At 40.0% G+C, this 21,903-nt stretch overlaps 1 protein-coding gene across 1 annotated transcript in view; it reads left to right on the top strand.

The window, feature by feature from the left end:
* Positions 1-20,570, top strand: part of smyd3 (SET and MYND domain containing 3) — a 91,638-nt gene extending 71,068 nt beyond the window's left edge. The window contains exons 7-12 of the mRNA XM_037752383.1: positions 6,000-6,102; positions 6,716-6,826; positions 11,022-11,109; positions 11,342-11,516; positions 19,208-19,316; positions 19,674-20,570. Of these exons, the coding sequence (XP_037608311.1) occupies positions 6,000-6,102; positions 6,716-6,826; positions 11,022-11,109; positions 11,342-11,516; positions 19,208-19,316; positions 19,674-19,790 (703 nt within the window). The 3' untranslated portion in view covers positions 19,791-20,570. The remainder of the gene's footprint in view (positions 1-5,999; positions 6,103-6,715; positions 6,827-11,021; positions 11,110-11,341; positions 11,517-19,207; positions 19,317-19,673) is intronic.
* The last annotated feature ends 1,333 nt before the right edge of the window (positions 20,571-21,903 follow it).

The raw sequence follows: 21,903 nt of genomic DNA, 5'->3' as shown, positions 1-21,903 counted from the left end.
AATGGGGTGGGATTTGGCCTGTCGTTGCACATGTTGTTAGAGTTAGAGCTACACACACGGACACACACGCACGCACACACACGCTGCAGGTATCTCAGCCGGTTTATCTGGCCGGTGTTGAGATGTCAGATGGTCACAGTGGCTTTACCAAAGCTCAGCCAGACCGCGTGTGTCCGTGTCAGTGTGTGACGGCGATTTGTGTCTTAACTCATCCATAAATGATGGGCCCGTTCGCAGGATGGTCCCCTGCCTATTCATATTTTGGGTTGCCTAGCAACAACTGGGTTTGCTGAAAAGAGAGGGGGGATTACTGTGGTGAGGCTACACACCTCTGTTCACACCATCACTTTTCTGTTCATTTTTCTTTTTCTACTGTATGTCAAAAACTATTTTTTCTCATTTGTTGACTTTCTCATTCTCCTCTCTGTCTGTCTACCGGATATACCGGATTATCACAACACTTCAAAAAGTAAATTACAAAAGGCCCAAAATACATTGATATAGGTTATATTAAAAGTTCACCCACGTTCACATCTCGATCCTACACATTTTAAAGAGCTTAACTGATTGACGGTGGAAAAAATAATTTACATGAAGATGCTGCTCACTTACAAAATTGTTAAAAATATGGAACCAAAGTACTTAATTATTTCTTATTACTAAGAGAAAAGCACTACTACTTAACAAGAGGTAGCTTGACAGACTTGAAACCTTTTCGATTCAATAGCCTAATGTGCCTTTCACACAGAACGCGGTTTGCACTGTGCTCGCAGCTGGGTTAGCCGCTGTGCTCGGCGCTGTGCTCGGCGCTGGGTTCACCGCTGTGTTCATTGCACATAACAGTGCGCTGCGAGTGTGGTGGAGTGCGCAGCGAAAAGCCATTGTTGCGCGGCACAAGCCATTGGAAATAATGAGTTTAAGACCACATATGCCGCGTTTTGTGTGAAAGGCCCATAATGGGCAAAACCACATTTCTCTACAGTGCAGCAGTTCAGTGGAACAATCTGCCCACACATCTGAAACTGAGTATTTCACAGAGCACAATTAAAGTGGCCTTAAAGAAATTGTTACAAAGTACCATATAGCACCTTTAATGATCAACATAATAAGAGCCATTGCGATATGATTTGCAATATTAGAGGGAATGATCATTTTCACCTCATTATTCTCATTTTCATTAAAAAAAAACTATTAAAATGATTATGGTGTGATTTTTGCGGGGATCTGTACCAAACAAAGATGTTTTCTTAAGTCTGTAGAATATGATGTGTAGGCCAGGACATCTCTGCAGAACCACCATTTTTAATTTAAAATGGTATTTTTATGCACATTTTTCCTTTAACAAATATTGTGATTTTAACAAATACTGTGATTTGAAAATTGCAGTAGGCCATATTGCGGCAAAATTTGGATTAATTGTGCAGCCCTATTTTTTAATAATGAAATAAATTAAATCAATCAATTAACTCCGTCTTCCTCTCTGCTAATCAGCCTATTAAAAATATGATGTAAAATCTCATCCTCTGAGGTCTTTATCAGGAGCAACATGATTCACAGTTGGATTGATAACAGTCGTACTTTCATATCAACTCAGAGTGACTTAAACCCGTGTGTAGCCACGGCCAAATCCTCACGGAGATGCACTGAAATGAAAACAGGAGGAAGAGATGAGCTGACAATATGATACAAACACCCGAGAGATGTTTATTGGTTGCACACAGTTCAAAGGTGTCAGGCGAGAGTTTTTGTTTGTCTCAACTAAAAGAGTTTTTATTAGTCTCAGGTCCACTGGAGACTGTAACACTGTGGTGTGAATGCAGGTTCAGAGGTTCACAGCTCTCACCGTTTTAAACAGAATCTTGGTCCTGAAATAGTCAAATCTAAATATACTGAATATCAGTAGTTGATTACACACAGGTGATTATCATGTGAAAGGTTTTCACTTAGGGCTGGATGATAATTCAATATAATGATTTATCGTCTTTCAATGGAATCATATAGTGATTAAATGATATATGGAGATATCATGATACACAATTACATCGTCTAAACTGAAAATAACAAACACACACTAACTCAAATTTCTATGAAAAATCTGAATTGATAAGAAATCTGCGTAGGGTAATACCCCGGTGTAGCAAAATCAAACTATTGTCTTAATCTGATTACGCTGTATTTGTGTGCATTCATGTAAACATAGTCCATGTATATATGGATATATATATTTTTTCTATAATTTCACTTGAAACCATTATGTTCATTTTGCACTTAAGTTCTTAATTAAATGAGAAAATACTCTTTTCATTTGTCAAGTATTTATATCACACAGGAGTATACAAAATAGGGTTTACCATGGTTGTTATTACCATTGTGGTTATTCCACATAGACTGTTTATTTATTACTTTGCCAGAAAACATCATTATCGAGAATAGAAATTACCGATATAGGCGGTTAAAGATTTTGGCCATATTGCCCTGCCCTATTTGCGCTACATTCAGTTTGAATTTTTAGTGCTATTTAATTGATATCTGCAGCTTTAAAGGTCTTATTGATAACATTTTTATGTAGACGAATATTTAAAAAATAGTACATCTACAGAGCCTTTAGAAAGGTGCTGAAAAGTGTGACTTTTTCTGAAGAAAATCATTATGATTGTGTATTAATCATTTTTAAATTTTTGGCGGGTCCAAAATGAATGTTTTGTTTATCTCTGTGGAAGATATCTGATGTTTAGTTCCCACTTCTAACAAGGCTTGTGAGCCAAAAGTATAGCAACATTGGTATCACGTGGTATCTCTGGGTCGTCACTTAAGTGTGGAAAAAACGGATAAATGTCTGAGACGGTAAGTGCCTGGCAACGACTTGTTGTGAAGTAAATGCAATGGAACGGGGGAGAATGTGACATCTAGTGGCTGAATGTTATCAATGTTATCAAGAGCACCTTTAATACAGTAATGAACCACTTCTGCACAACAAAGACACACTGAGAATCTCTCTCTGAAATAATAAAGATGCAGGAAACATTAACGAAGAGAGGAAAGTATTTAACCCCTTCTTTCATTAAATATCATCAGTGATTGGCCCTCTTCTGTCTCCACTCATGTGATATTTGGCTCTCTATCCTGCTGCGTTCAGCAACAGTTAGTTTCTGTTAGTGTGAGCAGATATTGTTAATGTGAGATGTGGTTTAGTTAATTAATCTAATTAGTATGCTAATGAGCTGCTCTCCATCAGATGAAAGCAGCGTTTGGAGGGCTTGATTTCTAGTTGATATTCAACCCGTAACTTCTCCACTGTAGAACAAAGCCAGGGGGTTACTGATGGTTTTACAAAGGCTCAACACACACACATACACACACACAGTCTTTATCTCTTGCACCCATTGTTTAGCTCTATGAATATAATAAACGACAACAGCAGTAATGGAGGGGGTCATAAAAACAGACAAACCTCTTCAGTATTTTTCCCAGCCACGTGTGCAGTGACAGTGAACGTCTTTTTATGGGTCAGGGAGGTTTTAAAATACTTTAATAATAATAAAAAAAGAAGCCACAGCATTCACAACAATTACAGTTTCAACCCGGGAAAGATCAAGCACAGACTTTACAATATAGTAAAATCACCACCATTCAGTATAGTTACATGCTTTTTGTTTTTAAGTCTTTCAGTCTTTTTTACAATTCATGAAGCGTAGACCACATATGAAACAAGAATTATAAGAGTAATACACTCAGTTGCCATTTTATTAGGTACACCTAGCTAAAACTAGCAGTCTTATACAACAGTCCTGCAATAAATCCTACTTTCATGGAGGTTAAATAATGTTTTGTAATAATAATAATGTTGTATAATGTTCGGAAGTGTTGATTCAACTAACAAGTGTTTTAATATTTAGTCTCCCGAATACACTGGTAACTACATGTGTTTTTGCAGTATTGTAAGTCAAAGACATCATTCATTGAAAATCATACAATTAAAGCGTATTACTACTCGTTAGGTCATGTTGTGACAGCAGGCATATATAAATACTTTAGCCAACGAAAAACTGAATTTGATGAATCCAGCTCTCTCCCATTAAAATCCTCTTTACAGATAAATGATTCCTCCTTGTATTGCAGTACATCCTGCCCCATCAATTTTCTCATTATGATCAAGCCCCCAGGAAGAGCGATGGTCTCTGAAGCAAATTTTACATAGTGGCCAAACGGTGGAATTACAAACTTCCGTGTCCGTCACGTGATGCCATTGGGCTCAAAAACACTTTTTCCCATAGACTTATTTTGGGAAAGAGATATCTGAAAATCAGCGGATAATTTTTTTTTAGGTAAATGTCCCGAATGCTTCGACCATTGCCATGGGGATCAACCTCCAAATCAATATTCAAATGTTTCGTTTTTGTTTTTTTCCTTTTTAATATAAGTACATAATAAGAAAGTATAAATCCCCAAATTGCCCATGAAATAGGGAATAATCCCACAGCATTATTCATTATTCATATTCAACATTAATTACTATTAGTTATTCTCAGACGGATATCGCTGTTTGTTGTGTGTAGAAGTGTGTGGGTGTACAGTAGTGCGTAAGCGGCACTGTCCCAGGCACTGAAACGGGGGACATGGAGACAGACAGCCTCCTGCGAAGCTTCGAATACCTTCGAATATTTCTCACCGAAGCTTCGAAGCCCAAAAAATGGTATTCGGGACAGCCCTACTTCCCAGTACGAACACTTGAATAGCCCTTATTTAAATCAATAGGTCTTAAAAGTTGTAAAATGCACTAATAGCCGAATCCAAAGTTATTTCCCTTCCTCCGTTCATGTGAATGGACCCCAGACCGAGGATGGAGCGAGGGCTGGGAGGCAGAGTTGAAGCAAAACGCTACTGCGCTTGCTCTATGGGCCCAATGGATGCGGAGATCGTGGTAATTTTATACTCGTAAGTCAAGTTTTTTGCTTCATGCACCACTGAGCAACTTTCATGGGAATGAACGGGGCCCCGCCTCCAACGCTGTATCCAGTTCTCTTTAGTTACACTGTGCGAAACACATCACACTTGCACATATTTTCTAACATTGTCTCAAAATGCTGTTTCATTATGGTTTTAATAAAACCCAGTATGGTAATATTGGTAATATTAAACGTAAGGGAAGAAGCCATTAATGCGTTCAATCAGAGTGTAAATAAAAACAATAATATGTGGCATCAGTGTTATGATGCAGAGACTGTCAGTCAGTGTGCGTGTCGATGAGTAGGAGGATTGACTGTATCTATTTTAAACTTGGGAAATGAGTCTTTGTTGTGACAGAAGTGGAGTACCCATCGTTTCCTGATTTATTTGTGAATATGTGTCTGAGAGAGAGAGAGAGAGAGAGAGAGACAGAGAGAGAGGGAGAGAGAGAGAGAGAGAGGCCGATAGAGCAGCAGAATATGAAGAGTGACATTTGTTATGACAGAAGCAGAGTACTCATTTTGCCATACTGTGCAGGGAATTATCTGCGTTTGTATGTGTGTCCACGTGTCTGTAACTTGTCGTCTGAGGTTCATTTGAGCGACTCCGTCTTAACCTATATGTGCAGGATTCACATTATGAGACGCCATGCTGCCAGATGATATTTAACCCCCTGAAAGCACCTTGGGTATTGGGATAACAGACATATGGTATCCTACAGCTGACACTAAACTGGCTGATAAATGGATGGTGATCTTGAGGGAAGAGTGTCACTCAACATGTGTTTTATCTCTCATGAATATGTCGGAACAAATTACCATTTCAGTCAACATTGGTCTCAGTGATTTGAGAAACCCCTGAACAGTTGGACACGTGGCAGTTGGTGGCTCAGCAGGATGAGGCTCTAGTTGTATTTCCTCGACATGTATCATGTGCTCTCTGGCTTTCTGTGGAAGTTAAACATTTAACCACAGATACAATTCTCTCTCCCATTTCTCCTCCCTCCTCTCTCCCCTCCTCCTCTCCTCATCATCTTGTTTGCTCTCTCCCAGTTTATCTCTGCTAAACCATGACTGTAGGCCAAACTGTGTGATGGTGTTTGTGGGAACAAAACTGCAGCTCAGAGCTGTTCGGGATATCAACCCTGAAGAGGAGGTACGAGAAAAAAAATACTCACACTTCATCTTCACAACATTAACAACATGGACTATGACTCTGATTTTATCGACTGCCTCTGCTTTTATGTCCATGTTCTTTATGAGCAATATTTATTGAATGTTTTTTATTTGCTGCTGTTATTGATGGAGGAGCCAACGCCTCAGGCTGTTTTGAATGAAACATAATCTGAAACTGAGAGCCATATTTTACATGGACATAAAATCACTTTGGGTATTGTGTGAATTTTATTGTACAAGTAATAATAAATGTTGATGGAAGGAACAATAAACCTAATGTTATTAGAGCAATCCTAAAAAAATGTAGCCAAGTGAAATATCACTGCAGGATGACACGTCCCAACTTGGCAGCGTCTTGCCTCATTTTCCATACTTCACCATCCCTCCTGACTATGTAATGAGACGCATCCATGCCATCTGGAAGATAGACACACACATATACACACACACACTTTACTCCTACAGTATCTCTTTCCATCTTACACAGTCTCCACTATTTAGATTCCAAATTATTTATCTTCCTGCACTTAACTGCATTTATCTATCATCTATAGTAGAGCAAAAAAACAAACTAAACTGTTCTCTGTTTCCAGCTGACTATAAGTTACATTGAGACGTTGTCATTGACTGAAGATCGACAGAGACAGCTGGAGGACCAATACCATTTTACATGCCGCTGCCAGCATTGTGACTCTCAAGACAAAGTAAGACGCACACAAATTACATCGTCACATTCACTGCTGATTTTTCAGGGTTTCGAATATTTACATAATTGTCATTTATTTCCAAACATAAACTATGCCAGTGGCAACATTTAGATGCACATAATGATCCAACTAGGGGCAGTATTCAGAGTAAGGTATTTATCCCATTTAAAAGGCGGGTCCATCTGCAATCTTTTCTGTTTTGTTTTGGGTTTTACTTTTCAAATGGAAATGCCCAGTCAGCCATTAGCAAAAAGCAGTGACATAGGTTAACAAAGTAAGTTAATCAATAAGGTTATGAATAATGTGAATGCTAGCACTAGTTGAGTCAACGTTAGCTGTGCTAAGTTTGGAAATAATTGAAAGGGTTAGTTCTGATTTTTTGAAGTGGGGTTGTATGTACAGTATACTACCGCATTCTGCGAGGTAAAATTACTGTTTTTGATGTAGTCTGGTGGCTTTGAAGAGAGTGACATAACGGCTTCAGTTCCCCGTTGGAAAGGGCTGTCTGACGGTGAGGTAAAGTGGCTGTGGATGGGAGCAGCAGAAAAACGTATTTTGGCCACCTAAAAAAGGCCCACGTAAAAAAGAATGCGTACGCTATATTTACCTCGTCCTCCAACAACCTTTTTTGATGGGGGGGCGAAGTTATTATATCGCTGTCTTCAAAGCCACCCAGACCAGACTCCGTTCACAAAAACAGTCATTTTACCTCACAAAACACAAGAGTTGCTGGTCTACCGCTGCATTGATCAGTTAGTGTGTTTGTGTTATTGTGTGACTTTCGGATCAAAACTAACACGGCATCCGCAGCAGTACGTTTGCTTAGCTTCCGTTTGCTTCTCCAAACTGGGAGCATGCCGACCGCAGTCTAAGCTAATGTATTTGGCGTTAATAAGGTGACTGTAAGGATGTATATATACTGTACATGTAGCAGCAGCATCCTGCAGAAACCTACGTCAGATCACTTGGGAAAAGGTTTTTAGAAGGACTTAAGAAAACAGCATTTTGATGCTAAAACATACATATTTGACCAAAATTTGAGTGTTCGGATTTGAATGTATAAGGAACACCACTGTGAGCTACAGAATTATATAAAAACATAAAAAGACAAAAAAATTGACCTGCTCTTTAAGATGTTTCTTATCAAAGCATCACATTAATATTCTTGCCTCCTGTTATGGAGCACAGTCCAGAAATGTGTGAATACACTATCAGTTTTCTTCAGGTATTCCACATCTCTCTTCATTCTCCTGTGGTATACACGTTCATATACACTGCTTTGAGATGTTTGTAATGCAGCCTGAATACAGCACAAATATATCCTCCCAGAGTTAGATGCATCACTTGGTAAATTTCTGTTAGCATGTCTTACAGTACAGACTTTGTTAATAACCTAGAGAGTGCTTGTACAGTAGGTGATGAAACAATAGAGGTGACGCAGTGGAGAAGCTTACTGTACCCCAAAAACATTGCATTGGGTTGCAGTGTGTTGCTGGTATGTTGCAATATGAGAAACTGTAATACAAACTCCTGTAGAGATTTAAATGGCTAAAATCTCCATCAATATTCTGACTAAGGAAGGAGAGTCCTCCCCGTATCTTCTTATTCATTACTGCCTAAATGATTGGATCATTGGTATGCAGGTGAACATAGCCATTGTTGCCTTTAAGGCCATTCTCAAGTTACACAACACACCTATGTATGAAGTTCCTCCCTAATCCAAACCTAACCCAGATCTCTTAATCGTTTAACTTTGCAAAAACTGTTCTTGCTTGAAATGTGTAAAACGTGGTTTTCATAAGACCAGAAGTTCAAGCACACACAAGCATGCTCTCTCTCTCTCTCTCTCTCTCTCTCTCTCTCTCACACACACACACACACACACACATGCTATGCCGCTATTGGCTGTGTATCTGTGCATAACGTGTTACAGTGTACCCTTTCCTGTCCTCTCCTCCTTTTCCCTCCTTCACTCTCTCTTATCTCCTGCTGTCCTCCTCTTCCTCTCCGTCACTCTGTCACGCTCCACCTCTTCACACCTCTCTCTCTCTATCTCTCTCTCTCTCTCTCTCTCTCTCTCTCTGACCACCTACTGAAAAATGAGAATATTATCTTGTCTTTCAGCTGCAGTTTTCTTTTCCATCCATCTTAATTCACTCAGTCTCTCTCTTCCAGTATCTCCCTGTCTCTCCGTCTCGCTCTGTATGTTTTCATTTTTCTCTCTCTCCTTCTCTGTTTTCTCTGCCTTCACTTCTTCCTCCAGCTTTGTTCTCTGTATATGACACTTTGGTCTTACTCTACCACAACACAGCAGCACTCAAAACTGAGTGTGTGTGTTTGAGATAAGGTAAGAGAGAGCACTCAGTTGATTCTCTGGGACAATTGCATTAATTTTATTCATCCCACCGTTGTTCGGCATACACGCACGCACACACACACACACACGCACACACACACACACAAGCACACACACGCACACACACACGCACACACAAGCACACACACGCACACACACACCACACTTTCTGTCGTTCCCCCTCTTTCCCTTTAATCTTCAGATGATGATGGCAGGATGCTGGGTTGTGATCCAAAGTCGTCATGGCAACAGATGACTGTTGACATCAAACCCAGGAGGATTGTATGTTGTTTTTCTCTGCACATGAAATAAGAGGGTTTTCATTAATAAATACTATTCCTTTAGTTTCAACTTCGTGATCTTCGTGAGGCATGTAAACATCTTAAACAAAATTTAGAGTAAGCTAGTCTGGTTGAAGTATTTTTTAGTAGGGCTGAAACGTACCATTATTTTTATTGTCGATTAATCTGTTGATTATTTTCTCGATTAATTGATTAGTTGTTTGGTCTATAAAATGTCAGAAAATGGTGAAAAATGTCGATCAGTGTTTCCCAAATCTTGTTTTGTAAACAACTCATTCAGTTTACTGTCATAGAGGAGTAAAGAAACCAGAAAATATTCACATTTAAGAAGCTGGAATCAGAGAATTTTTACTTTTTTTCTTTCTTAAAAAATTACTCAAATCTATTAATTGATCACCAAAATAGTTGGCGATTAATTTAATAGTTGACAACTGGCAGCTCTATTATTTAAGTTTTAAATGAAACCAGACTTACCACCAGTTCACTGAGCACTCAGCCACAGTCTCTCTTTTTTTATATCAACTTTGCTTTTTGACTTAACAACTCCTGTACAAGGCGGTGTTGATCTGTTGCTGTTTTTTTATGCATCAGTGTACTCTGTGTGTCCGTGCGTGTGTAGTTCAAAGGCACTTAGAACCGTATTGCCCAACATTTACCATCTAAGCAGATTTCAGTGGTTTATTTCCCATAGATCACCCATTGCAATTTTTTTTTTTTTTTTAACCTTTATTTATTCAGGGGAGATTCATTGAGAGCAATGCTCTCTTTTTCAGGAATGCCCTGATCACATTCACACAGTTAACTCCTGAAAGCTGCCCAGTACAACCACAGTCTGATCTGCTGGCCACTGAGCAGCTCCACTGGAGCAGTTGGGGTTAAGGGCCTTGCTCAAGGGCACCTCAGCTGTGGTAATGAGATTTATCCTGCTGGTCCCAAGGGATTGAACCAGCGACCTTCCAGTCACAAGCACGCTTCTCTAACCTTTAGGCCACCACTGCCCCAGTCTCCTGGGATTTGTATCTTCGCGTTTATCTCTATGTTTTAACCTTTTCCTTGTCATGCAGGACACTTAAAACACAATGCATGATGGGAGTTCTTTTTAAATCACTACCTAAGCAACAACTACACAGAGGTACTCTGTAAATCTGTCACACAAATGCTCCCACACACACACACACACACGCTCACACACACACACACACACACACACACACACACACACACACACACACACACACACACACACACAGCAGAATGTCAGTGTTGTAATATCTGTGGTTGCCATCAGCTGTCAGTCCACTGAGATGAGATATACAAAGTCCAGGCAGGACATTTTGACCTTTAACTCTTTTGTATTCAAATTTGAATAAACTCATTCTATTTGATTTGTTTTTGATGCCCAGTCCTCATAACGGTGCTGTGTGTGCCTGTGTGTGTAGGTCAAGTATGTACATGAGTTTGGTTTTTTTAGCAGCCGTTATTGTCTACTTAGTCAGTGTGGATGTTCAGGTGGTCCCTTTCGTCTCTTCCCCAGGACGGACTCATGCTGTCCGGGAAAGAATCAACATGGCGCCTGCTGAAGGAGGCTCTACCCAGACTGGAAGGACTGAAAACAGAGTCGAGTATCCTTTACCTTCAAGATCCACTACAGCCAACGGACACCTAGCATTGTCATCATCCATCATCTACTGGGATGATGATTAAATAAGTCGAGGCCTCTCCACTGCCAACAATTCAATATTGTCTTTATAAAAATGTAAGATTTCCCTTAAGAGATGTGAGTGTGCAGCTTTCATTTTTTATATTTTGTAGGTGACCCGTATAAATGTTGCTTTTCCTTAAGTGACCCTGCAGATTGGCAAGCACTACTAGAGGGCTGTAGTCGTCTGTTATCGACTGTTGGTGGTGACGTGCCCGATGAAAATCTGTATAAACTCAGAATGACAGACATGGCTGTAGATGCTTCCATTCACCTGGGACACTGGGAGGAGGCTGTGGGATATGGGGAGAGAACACTTCCAGTATACAGGTGAGTCAGTGTGTGTGTGTGACAGACTTAACTGTATTAAGATTTAAAGGGGGAGGAAAAAAACTTCCTCTGCCTTTTAAATCTGGATATCCACTTGGATTGAGTGACTTTTCCTTCCTGATTCTACAGTAGTATTAACAGCAGTGTGAGGAAAAGGACAAGACTCATCCAGAGTGCATTTGAAGGGCAACTCCCTCAGTTAAGGCAGAAATGCACAACTGTCTTTACAAATGTGGATTATTACTTCAAAGATTTGGGCTGCTACTCAATCCTAATGCCTTCACAGTCATCACAAGGCTTCCAGACAGTATTTCATGTTATTTTAGACTAAGCTCCATTGTTTTTAACACTCTCTGAGAGAGATTCTCAGACAGATGACCTGCAGAGATTAGGGAGATGCACAGGCAAGGGTAGGATGTGAAAAACTTGGAATAGCATACCGATCTGTTGAGATAACATATTGTTTTTGAGTTTGAACCCGGAGAATGAGCTCTGAAAGCAGAGACTGAGTGTTCAAAGACTCAACAGTGAGGAGATTTCACAATGCGCTGGATTCGACTCTTTGACCTGATGAAGGAGGCAAGGATTTCTGTTCTGTTCTAACCCTGTGGAGGACAAAGACAACTCAACAGGGTTGTATAGAAATTAAAAAATTGTGGACAGGCATCAGAGTAATCTTTTTAACATTGTTTGTTTATGGAGTAATGTTGTATATCCTGGAAAAGTATAATCCGTAGACTGGCATTTGGAAAACCCAATCTTTATATTGAGCTTTATTCTTTATCTAGTGTCTTCAAATCTCCAGAGATGTAATGTGATATCTGGGCTTGCAAGCCAACATCATTTGGTTCAGCGTATCCTCATACAACGTTTTGTGTGAAATATTAAGTTGATATCTTAAGTTAGTGGTGTAATGAATTTAAATGTCTCTCACTTGGTACAATCAGCGGTTTCCTGGGCGAAAGTCCGGTGTTTTTTGAACCACTTATCCACCCCAACCTCTTCCCTACGCTGTATTTGTCACTCTTCATACTTCTTGGCTCACTATTACGTGGATTACATACGAATTGATTTTGTGGTTATGTATATGAATTACAGTGCATTATTTTTCATAGCCTGTTTGGTTTGCCTAAATTACAAGTTTGAATTGAAGTTAGGACCTAAAATATTTGTATTAAAAGTACAAGATTGGATTATGATGTGGCAAGAAAGGGGAAAAAAAGAGTAGAGAGGAGTATTTCAAAGTAGTGACGTTACAGAGCAGATTAGAATAAAAGTTGAGTACGTAGTGTGCAGCAAACGAAAAAGTACAAAGAGAAACAAGACAATGAAATACATGGGAACAGGAGTAGATGAAAGGGGGAGACCACAAGAGCCGTCGTAATTAGTAGATATAAAAAAATAAATCTCTTGTTCTAATAAAAGGGGAATTACTGAAAACAGATTCATCTAAATAAATCCAAAGTTTTAGTTTGATCTTCTTGTCCGATTACAGTAAATTGCATCAACAGTTTTAATTGTCTTCTGGATGAGGTCCTCCAGCCGGCGCACATCCTGCAGTGTGTTTCTCTTTCCATCTCTCAAACTCAACATTATTCCCGTCAACTTTAGTGTATGTATAAGACTAATTGATCTTGTGTGAAGGGCAGAGCTCTAGTGGCATAGCTGTGATCTCCCTCTCTCTCTCACACACACACACACACACACACTGAACAACATATCCGCAGGAGAGAAACAATAATACAGCCCATCAATAAATAACCAGCCACAGAGCAGCAGAAGGAGAGAGATGGTGATGAGAATGAGAAAGGGGACGGAGAGGTCGGTGTCAGCTGAAAGAAACTGGAGAAAATGAGTCTCAAGGAAGCCGAAGTGAGGGATGGTTGTGGGGAGAGAGCAGGGAGAGGGTTTAGGTGAGGATGGAAGTGAGAGAGGGGATGTACGCAGGTGATAAATGACAAATGAGAGAGGGGCAGAGGAGAGCGGGGAGGTAAAATGAGTGACAGAATCACATGAAAGAGGTGGAAAACAGGGAAAAGTGAGGTATAAAAAGAGGACTAGAGGAATGCACTAAGCAGCAAGGAAGGGAGACAACAATAAAAGAAAAAGAATGAAAGAGAAGGAGAGATAAGCATTCAGGAGAAAATAGTGAGAGAGAGAGAGAGAGAGTAGGAGGAAGATCTTCCATATTCATCTCCTATCTTCCTCTGGGCTCTTCAGATGGCAGAGAAGAAAGATAGCTGCAGGAGTTCTCTATCTCTCTCTTTCTCCTGTCCTTCCCCTCATTCTTTATTCCTTTCTTCTCTCACTCTCTGCAGGTCTTTTTTTTTTTTCAATTTCTCTATTCAGTTTGTGATGTATAGAGAGGCTTTTTCCATGCGCCTGTGAGCGTAAAATGCACACCTGCTGCAGGCTGCACACGCCATACTTATTGAATGTGTCCATGCTGCACATATTTTACTGCTATAGACATGCTTACACACACACACACACATGAATGCATGAATGTTCATGTATTCTTGAAAACATGCACACGGAGGTGTCTGTGCATCAAGAAGCGTATTCTGTGACGGCTTGTGCACATAAAGTAAAGCTCCAAAACAGATATTTTGGATTTATCTTGCCTCTCTGCGCAAACATAGAAGATGTTTCTTCCCACTGAGATTTGCAGGGCAGCACTAACAGAGAGTAACAGCTAAGACTTGTCAATGACGTTCAGCTTCCATTCATTGATGTTTTTTTGGTTAGTCCCTCAGAATAAGCAAGCAAGGATTTCTCTCTCTAGATGCACCGATTTGCATCTATTCAGCAGCTTTATAGAGAGAGAAATCTGTTGCATAAGAAAGACAGTGGCCTCGGTGGACCGGTGAAGCGCACCCACGCTGTCAGACTTCATGGATTCATGAAGTCTTTTAAAACCAGCACCATTACAGCATTGTTCTCTCCGTTCTCTGGTGAAGACAAAAGTATTTCAGGGCAAATTACTGACTAAAGTAGAAGTTAACTTTCACATTTTCGTGCCTGCCACCATAGTCAACATGTAGGCAACATGCTTGGCACACGGGAGAAGTTTCAGTTGGTTGCAATCTGCATGCCGCCAAATCATACACGCTGCACCTTTAACACGTGTAAAATTCAAGGTCTGGTTGCAGAATGCCCCCGATTAGGTGTTATCTACTTATGTTTGGATATCAAAATCAACATTGAAAACGTAGAGGCAAAGGGTTGCAAGATAAATATGAGGGGTTGCAAGTTGATGAACAGGTTAGGAAAGAAATTGAAAAAATATATTTCCGCTAAAGAAAATTCTGACTTTCAATTCTGAACTCTCAAATCTTTGCATTTTTCTTGTGAAATACTGAATGGATTTACTCTTTAATCGTTGGAGTTGTGGGAGCCTTTGGATTGATAGTAGTCGCTACAGGAATGAAACAATCTGAGAAGGGAGCATCCCTCTTCGGTTGAGGTGCTTACAGCTCATAGACATATGCAACCTCCAAAAAGAGCCACTGTTGTAGATTACTGTGGTAAGGTTTCCTAGTGCCTCGATGGACTGTCCTGCAATGTAAAAGCTTTTATCCAGATTTCGGCAACAGTTAATGTGTCTGAATTTCTCCGGAAAGCCGGAACCATGAAACCATGATTTAAAGCTTATGTAAATGTTCTTTTTTTAAGTAACAGATGTACAGTGAAGTTGAGTTGGCTAAACTGTGGACATATAGGACTGAAATTACTGTTGCATTGGACAGAAAACAAAATACAATTAAGGAGAATACTCACAGCTAATCTTTCCTCCATGTTTTCGTTCTCCTCCTTCGGTTTTCTACTTAGCAAGATAATCCATGTTTCCTTCTCGCTAACAGCAGGCCGTGGATCTTTTGTTCCAAACGAGAGCCTCATTAGTTCCACTGCATTTGCCTGGAAATGCTACACTTTTCCACAACTATTAATTTCTCCTTCTTGCCCCTTCTCTTACTCATAGCCGAGAGCTATGGCTTTCTAACTAGCTGCATACGGCGAGACCGTATTTTCCTTCAATTTACTCTCCCGGGGGGGAAAAAAAGGAGGGGAGAATTCAAGAGACAGCAAGTTAATGAAATTATTTTAATTGCTGTGTGGCTCTATATGTAAAGAGGAAATATAATTGGAGTTTGGTGTTGATGTGTGTGTTTGCACGTCATGGCGGCTTGAATCGCTGGCTTTGTAATTAAATCAATATTGTAACTTGCTGTTATTCATGGAGGACTAATGTTGTTGGTCTAGTCTTTGGACTTCCTATTTAATGATTCGACTCTAACCACAGAATCGGGGGCCACCTCTGTAATTGGTCGGCTTGCCAGTTAGTAGTCTAGTTAGGCTTGAAGGTATGAACAAATGGCCAATTAGCATTGTGAGCGAAAACTCGGCTGGAAAATTATCAAATGACTACGAGTTAATTAACTTTGATTTCACTCACTTCAGAAAACAGATTTTCCTTTTAAATCAAAGAGTGACAAACTTTAAGTGTCAGAAAGTTGAAATAATTAAGATTAATGCTCCGTTAATAGCAGATGCAGTGCAGCTTATATTTACATGTGATTGAATTGAGAGCTTATTGAACCCTCTTGTGGTGCGTTTACTCTGGAGAGAAGTGACATCTGGCAAATACACCAGGTTATAGAGACTGAAGTGGAGTCAAATCGGCCTTATCTTTGTGTGCATGCATGCTCATGCATTAATATTGGCGTGAATGTGTGTATTCATGTGTCTGTGTTTACTTACAGTTCTTTTTGTTTGTTTGTGTGAGTGTCAGAGAGAATGAGCCAGACAAGAAATTTAAATTTGTTTCTCAATGTGCTCTGTATTTACATTTAAATGCCATCTTACAGCGGTTATATGACATTGGGTATGTGCAATCAAGAGAAAACAGAGAGAGAGAGAACAGGAGACAGAGGGAAGACTTAAGAAGACAGCAGAGGTGAAGTGGAGGAGAGGAATGAATGGAGCGCAGCAGAGGAGAGAAGGAAGCGACCGTCCAACCAATGTCACCAGCTTTAATCCCTGCAGCTAGCGGGGCACAAAGCACAAATAGAAACAGGTACAGTAGGAGCAGAGCGAAGGAGATGGGAAAGAGGAAAAGGAAGGAGAGATTAGAGGAGAGAGATGGAGAAGAAAAGAGGATAAATGACAAGTGACGTCAGGTAAATGAGCGTTTTGAGAACTCCAGTGTTTACCAACAACAAAGCTGCTTCCTAAAAGTCCCCGGTGTGTGTTTATCTTTAGTAGGACTGTCCCAGGCAGCTCTTTGTGTGTGAACTGTCTCTTAAAAGCATGTCTATACAGGATACATTTATGTAGGGTGCACTGTGCGTAACAAAGGTCATTACACATTGATGTGTATCATTAAGCATCAGTGCGTATCCATTTGCATGCATGTGTGCATACAAATTCAGTTATCTCATAATTATTTGCATTTTAGATGAACACATTTCCGACATTTATTAAAGACAATATCTTAAAGATCAGATAGTGTTTGTCTCTTCTATGAGGGTTGCGGGAGGCTCTTGGGTTGCGTCTGAAATTCCATGTCCTTAGTAAACCTTAGTATGAAACCAATAGTGAATTGCATACTATTTCCAGTGAAATATTACAGTTTGCAACGCTGGACACTACAGCGGCATAAATATCCCACAATAAAAATGCGATAGTGACGACAACGTTCACAACATACGTTGACGGACAGCTCTGTAACATCAGTAACGCTTCAATTTAACTGCAAGTATAATATTTGACTTTGTTAGGCTTGATATAGTTTTTAAATTAATTAAATTTAGACTTTGATTTTCACAAATCGTTGTTTTGGTCACATGAGGTTGGCACGGGTTACCATGGTTACACGTCTCCAACCGGCAAGGAGGCTCTCAGGAAGTGACAACGTAAATTACTGCTCAGTCCGTCCGAAAAGATACATACTACTGTTTATTCACACGAAAGTATGTTGGACGATATACACATATTGGGTATGTAGTGCATAGTGTGTGATTTCGGATGCAGCCTTGGTGTCAAAATCATTGATCAGATTGATCAGAACTCCACGTCACCATGGATACACATCAGAAAAGCAACACTCGCTCTGTCTCTATGTTTTTCTGTCATATGAAGATTAGCTTCTATGGGGGTAGAGGCACTACAAGGTGACAGTGTGCACATGTTTGTTTTGTGGATGATAAACAGTATTTTCATGCATGAAATACACGGTGCACAGTAGTACAGTACAATAGCGATACAAGTGGTATATATACATATACAGTATGCGTTTGTGTGACTGTCGCTCTACCGGTTTGTTTGGTGCATTTATCATGGGAATACGTGCAGTATTAGTTGTGCTTGTCAGTCTGTTGAAGTAGTGAAACTGGAATAGAAAGGAATTAATTGAAAGAGCTGGGATGAATAACAAATAATGAATATAAAGTGGAAACGCAGACACACAAACATGTAAAACACACCCACATGTTCAGGCAGGTATGTTCAGACAACAAACATGGAGACATCCATAATCCACACTTATTTCATCTGTTTTTTTTCTTGCTGTTAAGACAGTTCCTCTCTTACACACTCCTACTTGTTTATGCATCACACTTGCATACAGATACTGACTGGCAAAGCAAACTGTTATTAGTCTTGTCCATTTAATCATCTGTTTGTTGTCTGATGTCCGTGCTGTGAATGTTAGACTTTCTCAGACTCTCATAGGGGTCAGAGCAAATTACAGCGAATGGTAAAAGTGCATATCTTTCAAACTCTTGCCACCTCGTCTACGCTTCCATTCAAGAGGGAACTTCATAATGCATACATGCTTTGACTGGTTTATATGGCTGCCTAGAAACAGTTAAAGATCTCCATATTTTCATGTCATATGGAGTTCAAGGACAGTGCCTGTGGTGGTTCCAGAGAGTGTGCTCCAATTATCGAGGCTTATGGGAAAGCTTATGCCAAGCTGTTAGATAGGAGACAGAGGATGATTGTTGAACCTCAGATTCATAAGGAGTATTGTGGGATCCATCCTCGTCACATTGGACCAGCAATTTACTCTTTAGAGGATACTGGAGGGCTGATCAGAGTATGGCCATCCAGCCTATATGTTTTTTTTATCGTGTCCCTCTGGGTGTCCTGTGTGGAGAAGCCTTCCAGCGATGTATAACCAGAGGGAGCGCTTGTTTCTGCATTTCTGGGCAGTAAATCATGATGGATCTTCCAGGAGGAGCTGGAAGACGGGGCTGGAGGAAAGGATGACTGGGCTACATGGCTTAACCTGCTGACATCCCACGACCTGGGCCTGGATAGATGGATAGACTATACATTACAGCCACTAAACTAAGCAACTTATGAGGATACTCTGATGTAATACAACAGTTTATGATTGATGAGTCTCCTTTTGGTTTTACAAACATTTTCACATAAGTATTAACAGCTCCTATATGAGCTTAGGAAAACAGTATATAGCATTTTCCAGCAAAAAGCACAAGGGAATGAGAATTGCAATAACAAAAGAGGATGCCAGAGGAATAACAGCATAAAAGGAGTAAAAACCATAATATTTATTTACATTAAATTAAGAGATCTGTGTAAAAGTTGCACCAAACTAACAGAAAACATTATCTTTCACCCATGTCTCTCTATCTTCCCTCTCTCTCTCTCTCTCCTTTCTAAAGCCAATACTACCCTGATCCTCATCCGGTCCACGGAGTCCAGCTGATGAGAGTTGGAAAGCTGCAGCATTACCTGGAACATATCGACGACGCTTTGGACACATTCAAACAGGTGTGAGGGATGAAATACTGACGAACAGAAATTGCAAGAGTAAAAGCGTAGTGCTATTTTATACAGCAATGATCTTGTTTTTATAGTATTGTCCATCACTCCTATCAGTAATAACATTTTAAGTTGATTGCAGAGGTCTGGAGGCGTGTAGCAACAGAGGTGATTAGACATGTTGTAAACACAAGTTACATTAAAATAATTACCCAAAGTTTCCTATTTAAACATCTATTAGATTTTTATAGAGTTACATCCTAGTTCAACTTTCAACTACAGTACAGTACTATCCCATATTGTTCTAGCATTAGCAGGAATGACAGCTAAGACACTCTTTAAGTGTGTTTATTTCTCCTTTCCCAGGCCTATCAGATCATAAAGCTCACCCACGGTGACGATCACCCCATGACCACCGATCTGTTGATGAAGATGGAGGAATGCCGCACTGAGATGGCTCAACAATCATCCATCAGTCAGTGAGGCACAGACACAACAAAGGAAACAAAGAAAAAAACTGCGACTGGACATTTAATTACATGGACTAATTTCCCAATCCCAAACATCAGATTTACGAGATGAACAGAAAGTAGAGGAATATACATTTTGCCTTCTGTAAATTATATCTGATGAATGTCATACATTGAAACGAGTATGTTCACCGTCTGAATTTTTTATTCTTTTACACAGTTTATCAGAAATTCTCTCGATAAAATTGCTTTGTCCTTAATTTCTCATTTTGTACTGAATGAAATTAATAAAGATTTGTTACACCCAGATTAACAAGACAAACGTCTACAGTACTTAGGCACAGCGTTGCTTTGAACTATGGATATACATGTATATAGATATAGGCTAGTTTAGCATGCTAATATTTGGTGATTAGCACTAAACACAAAGTAAAGCTGAGGCTGATGGGAATGTATTTAGTTTTGCAGGTATTTGGTCATAATTTAAATTTAAATGATTGATTTCTTAAGTAAGTAGCCATGTAATTAACAGGATCATGTACAGCTAACAGGTCATTGTTGTGAAATAAACCCCTGATGCGGCTCCCTGACGCAAAGCGGAGTTTGTTTGTTACACAATGACCAGCTTGCCGTACATTATCCATTACTTAGCATGTAGTAAAGACTGGAAGTTGGGGGAAACCGCTAATCTGGCTCTGTCCGAAGTAGAAATATGCCTACCACTCACTGATCAATTAATCTGCACCTAAAAATACATAAAAAATATTCCTATTGTGCTCAGTTCAAGTTTATTGACATACAAAGTTACCAGTCCTTGTGTGTGTGTGTGTGTGTGTGTGTTTGTATGGGGGGGCTGTAGGCCTCTGTCTCCTGCGTTTAATCTTCACATACCATCTAGATGTGTGTGTGTGTGTGTGTGTGTGGGTGTGTGGGTGTATGGGTGTTGTTTTAGTAAAGATAGGTTCTCAAAACATCCATATTTCCTCTACACATATCCATCACACACACTTCCCATGTTAATCCCTGTTTTTGTGTGTGACAAGTTAAGCGCAGTGTGTCAGTGGTGGAATGTAGTGATGGGTTTCACACACACACACACACACACACACACATACTTCCCATGTTAATCCCAAAAGTCTACCCTTTGCAAACTGATGACAGCATTTCCTCTGTGAGGGACACCCTGTGTGTGTGTGTGTGTGTGTGTGTGCGTGTGTGTGTGTGTGTGTGTGTGTGTGTGTATGTGTGTTTCTATGGGTTATGGCAGGATTAGATAGATATTAGATATATTTATGTTTATGTTTCTAAAAGGTTTAGCTTTTCTGAAACGTTTTGCTCTCCCAGCACTGGAATAGCCGTCATGTCAGAATCCCCAAATCCTTCATCTCTCCTGGATTAGTCAGCATTAAACTATTCTCTGTTCACCGTTATTCATCATAACAAATATTAGATTTAATTTTTTTAATTATTGACAATAATTACAGAAGTTATGGCAGTAAGCCCCCCTCTCCCAAATATGAGTGGAAGAAGAGAAGGGATTTTCATTAATTGTATCTTGAGAAGATAAAATGAAATGAATGTGCAGATTGAATGGAGTCGGGCCGTAATGAAACTAGTGGGATGAATGGTCTGTGGAAGAGTCTGTCCTGCTGTACAATACTGCTGTTCCTGCCTCCATTACTCACTTCATTGGCTTTGTTTCTTTCTGTCTCTCACCCTCTCCCTTTCTCCTCTCTCACTTCTTAACGGCCATCAAATTAGATTTACTATCGCTTAACCATAACCCTCTGTTTCTCCCTCTCTGCCACTCACTGTCTCTCTGTCTCTCTCACTCCCCAAAGGCTTTCAAATTAAATTCACTATTCGTCTCTTTCCTTCGCTGCGTGTCTCTGCAGGCAGCCTGAGCCAATCACAAAAAGGACACCGAGTGGTTTTAACCCATCTTCATTCACTCACCCTCCTGCCATTTCCTCTCCCCCATTTTCAATTTTCACTTTCATTTCTGAGACACTCCCTCGCTTTGTGTCTCCCCCTGCACCACCTCGCCTTTATGCTCTCTTTACTCCCCTCCTGCTACCCTCTCTCACTTTCTCTCTCCCTCCCTCTGTATCTTCATGTCTTCCCGG

The sequence above is a fragment of the Sebastes umbrosus genome, chromosome 2, assembly GCF_015220745.1.
Source record: "Sebastes umbrosus isolate fSebUmb1 chromosome 2, fSebUmb1.pri, whole genome shotgun sequence".
Lineage (NCBI taxonomy): Eukaryota > Metazoa > Chordata > Actinopteri > Perciformes > Sebastidae > Sebastes > Sebastes umbrosus.
The sequence above is the reverse complement of the archived record's forward strand: the minus strand, read 5'-3'. Positions and strand labels throughout refer to the sequence as shown.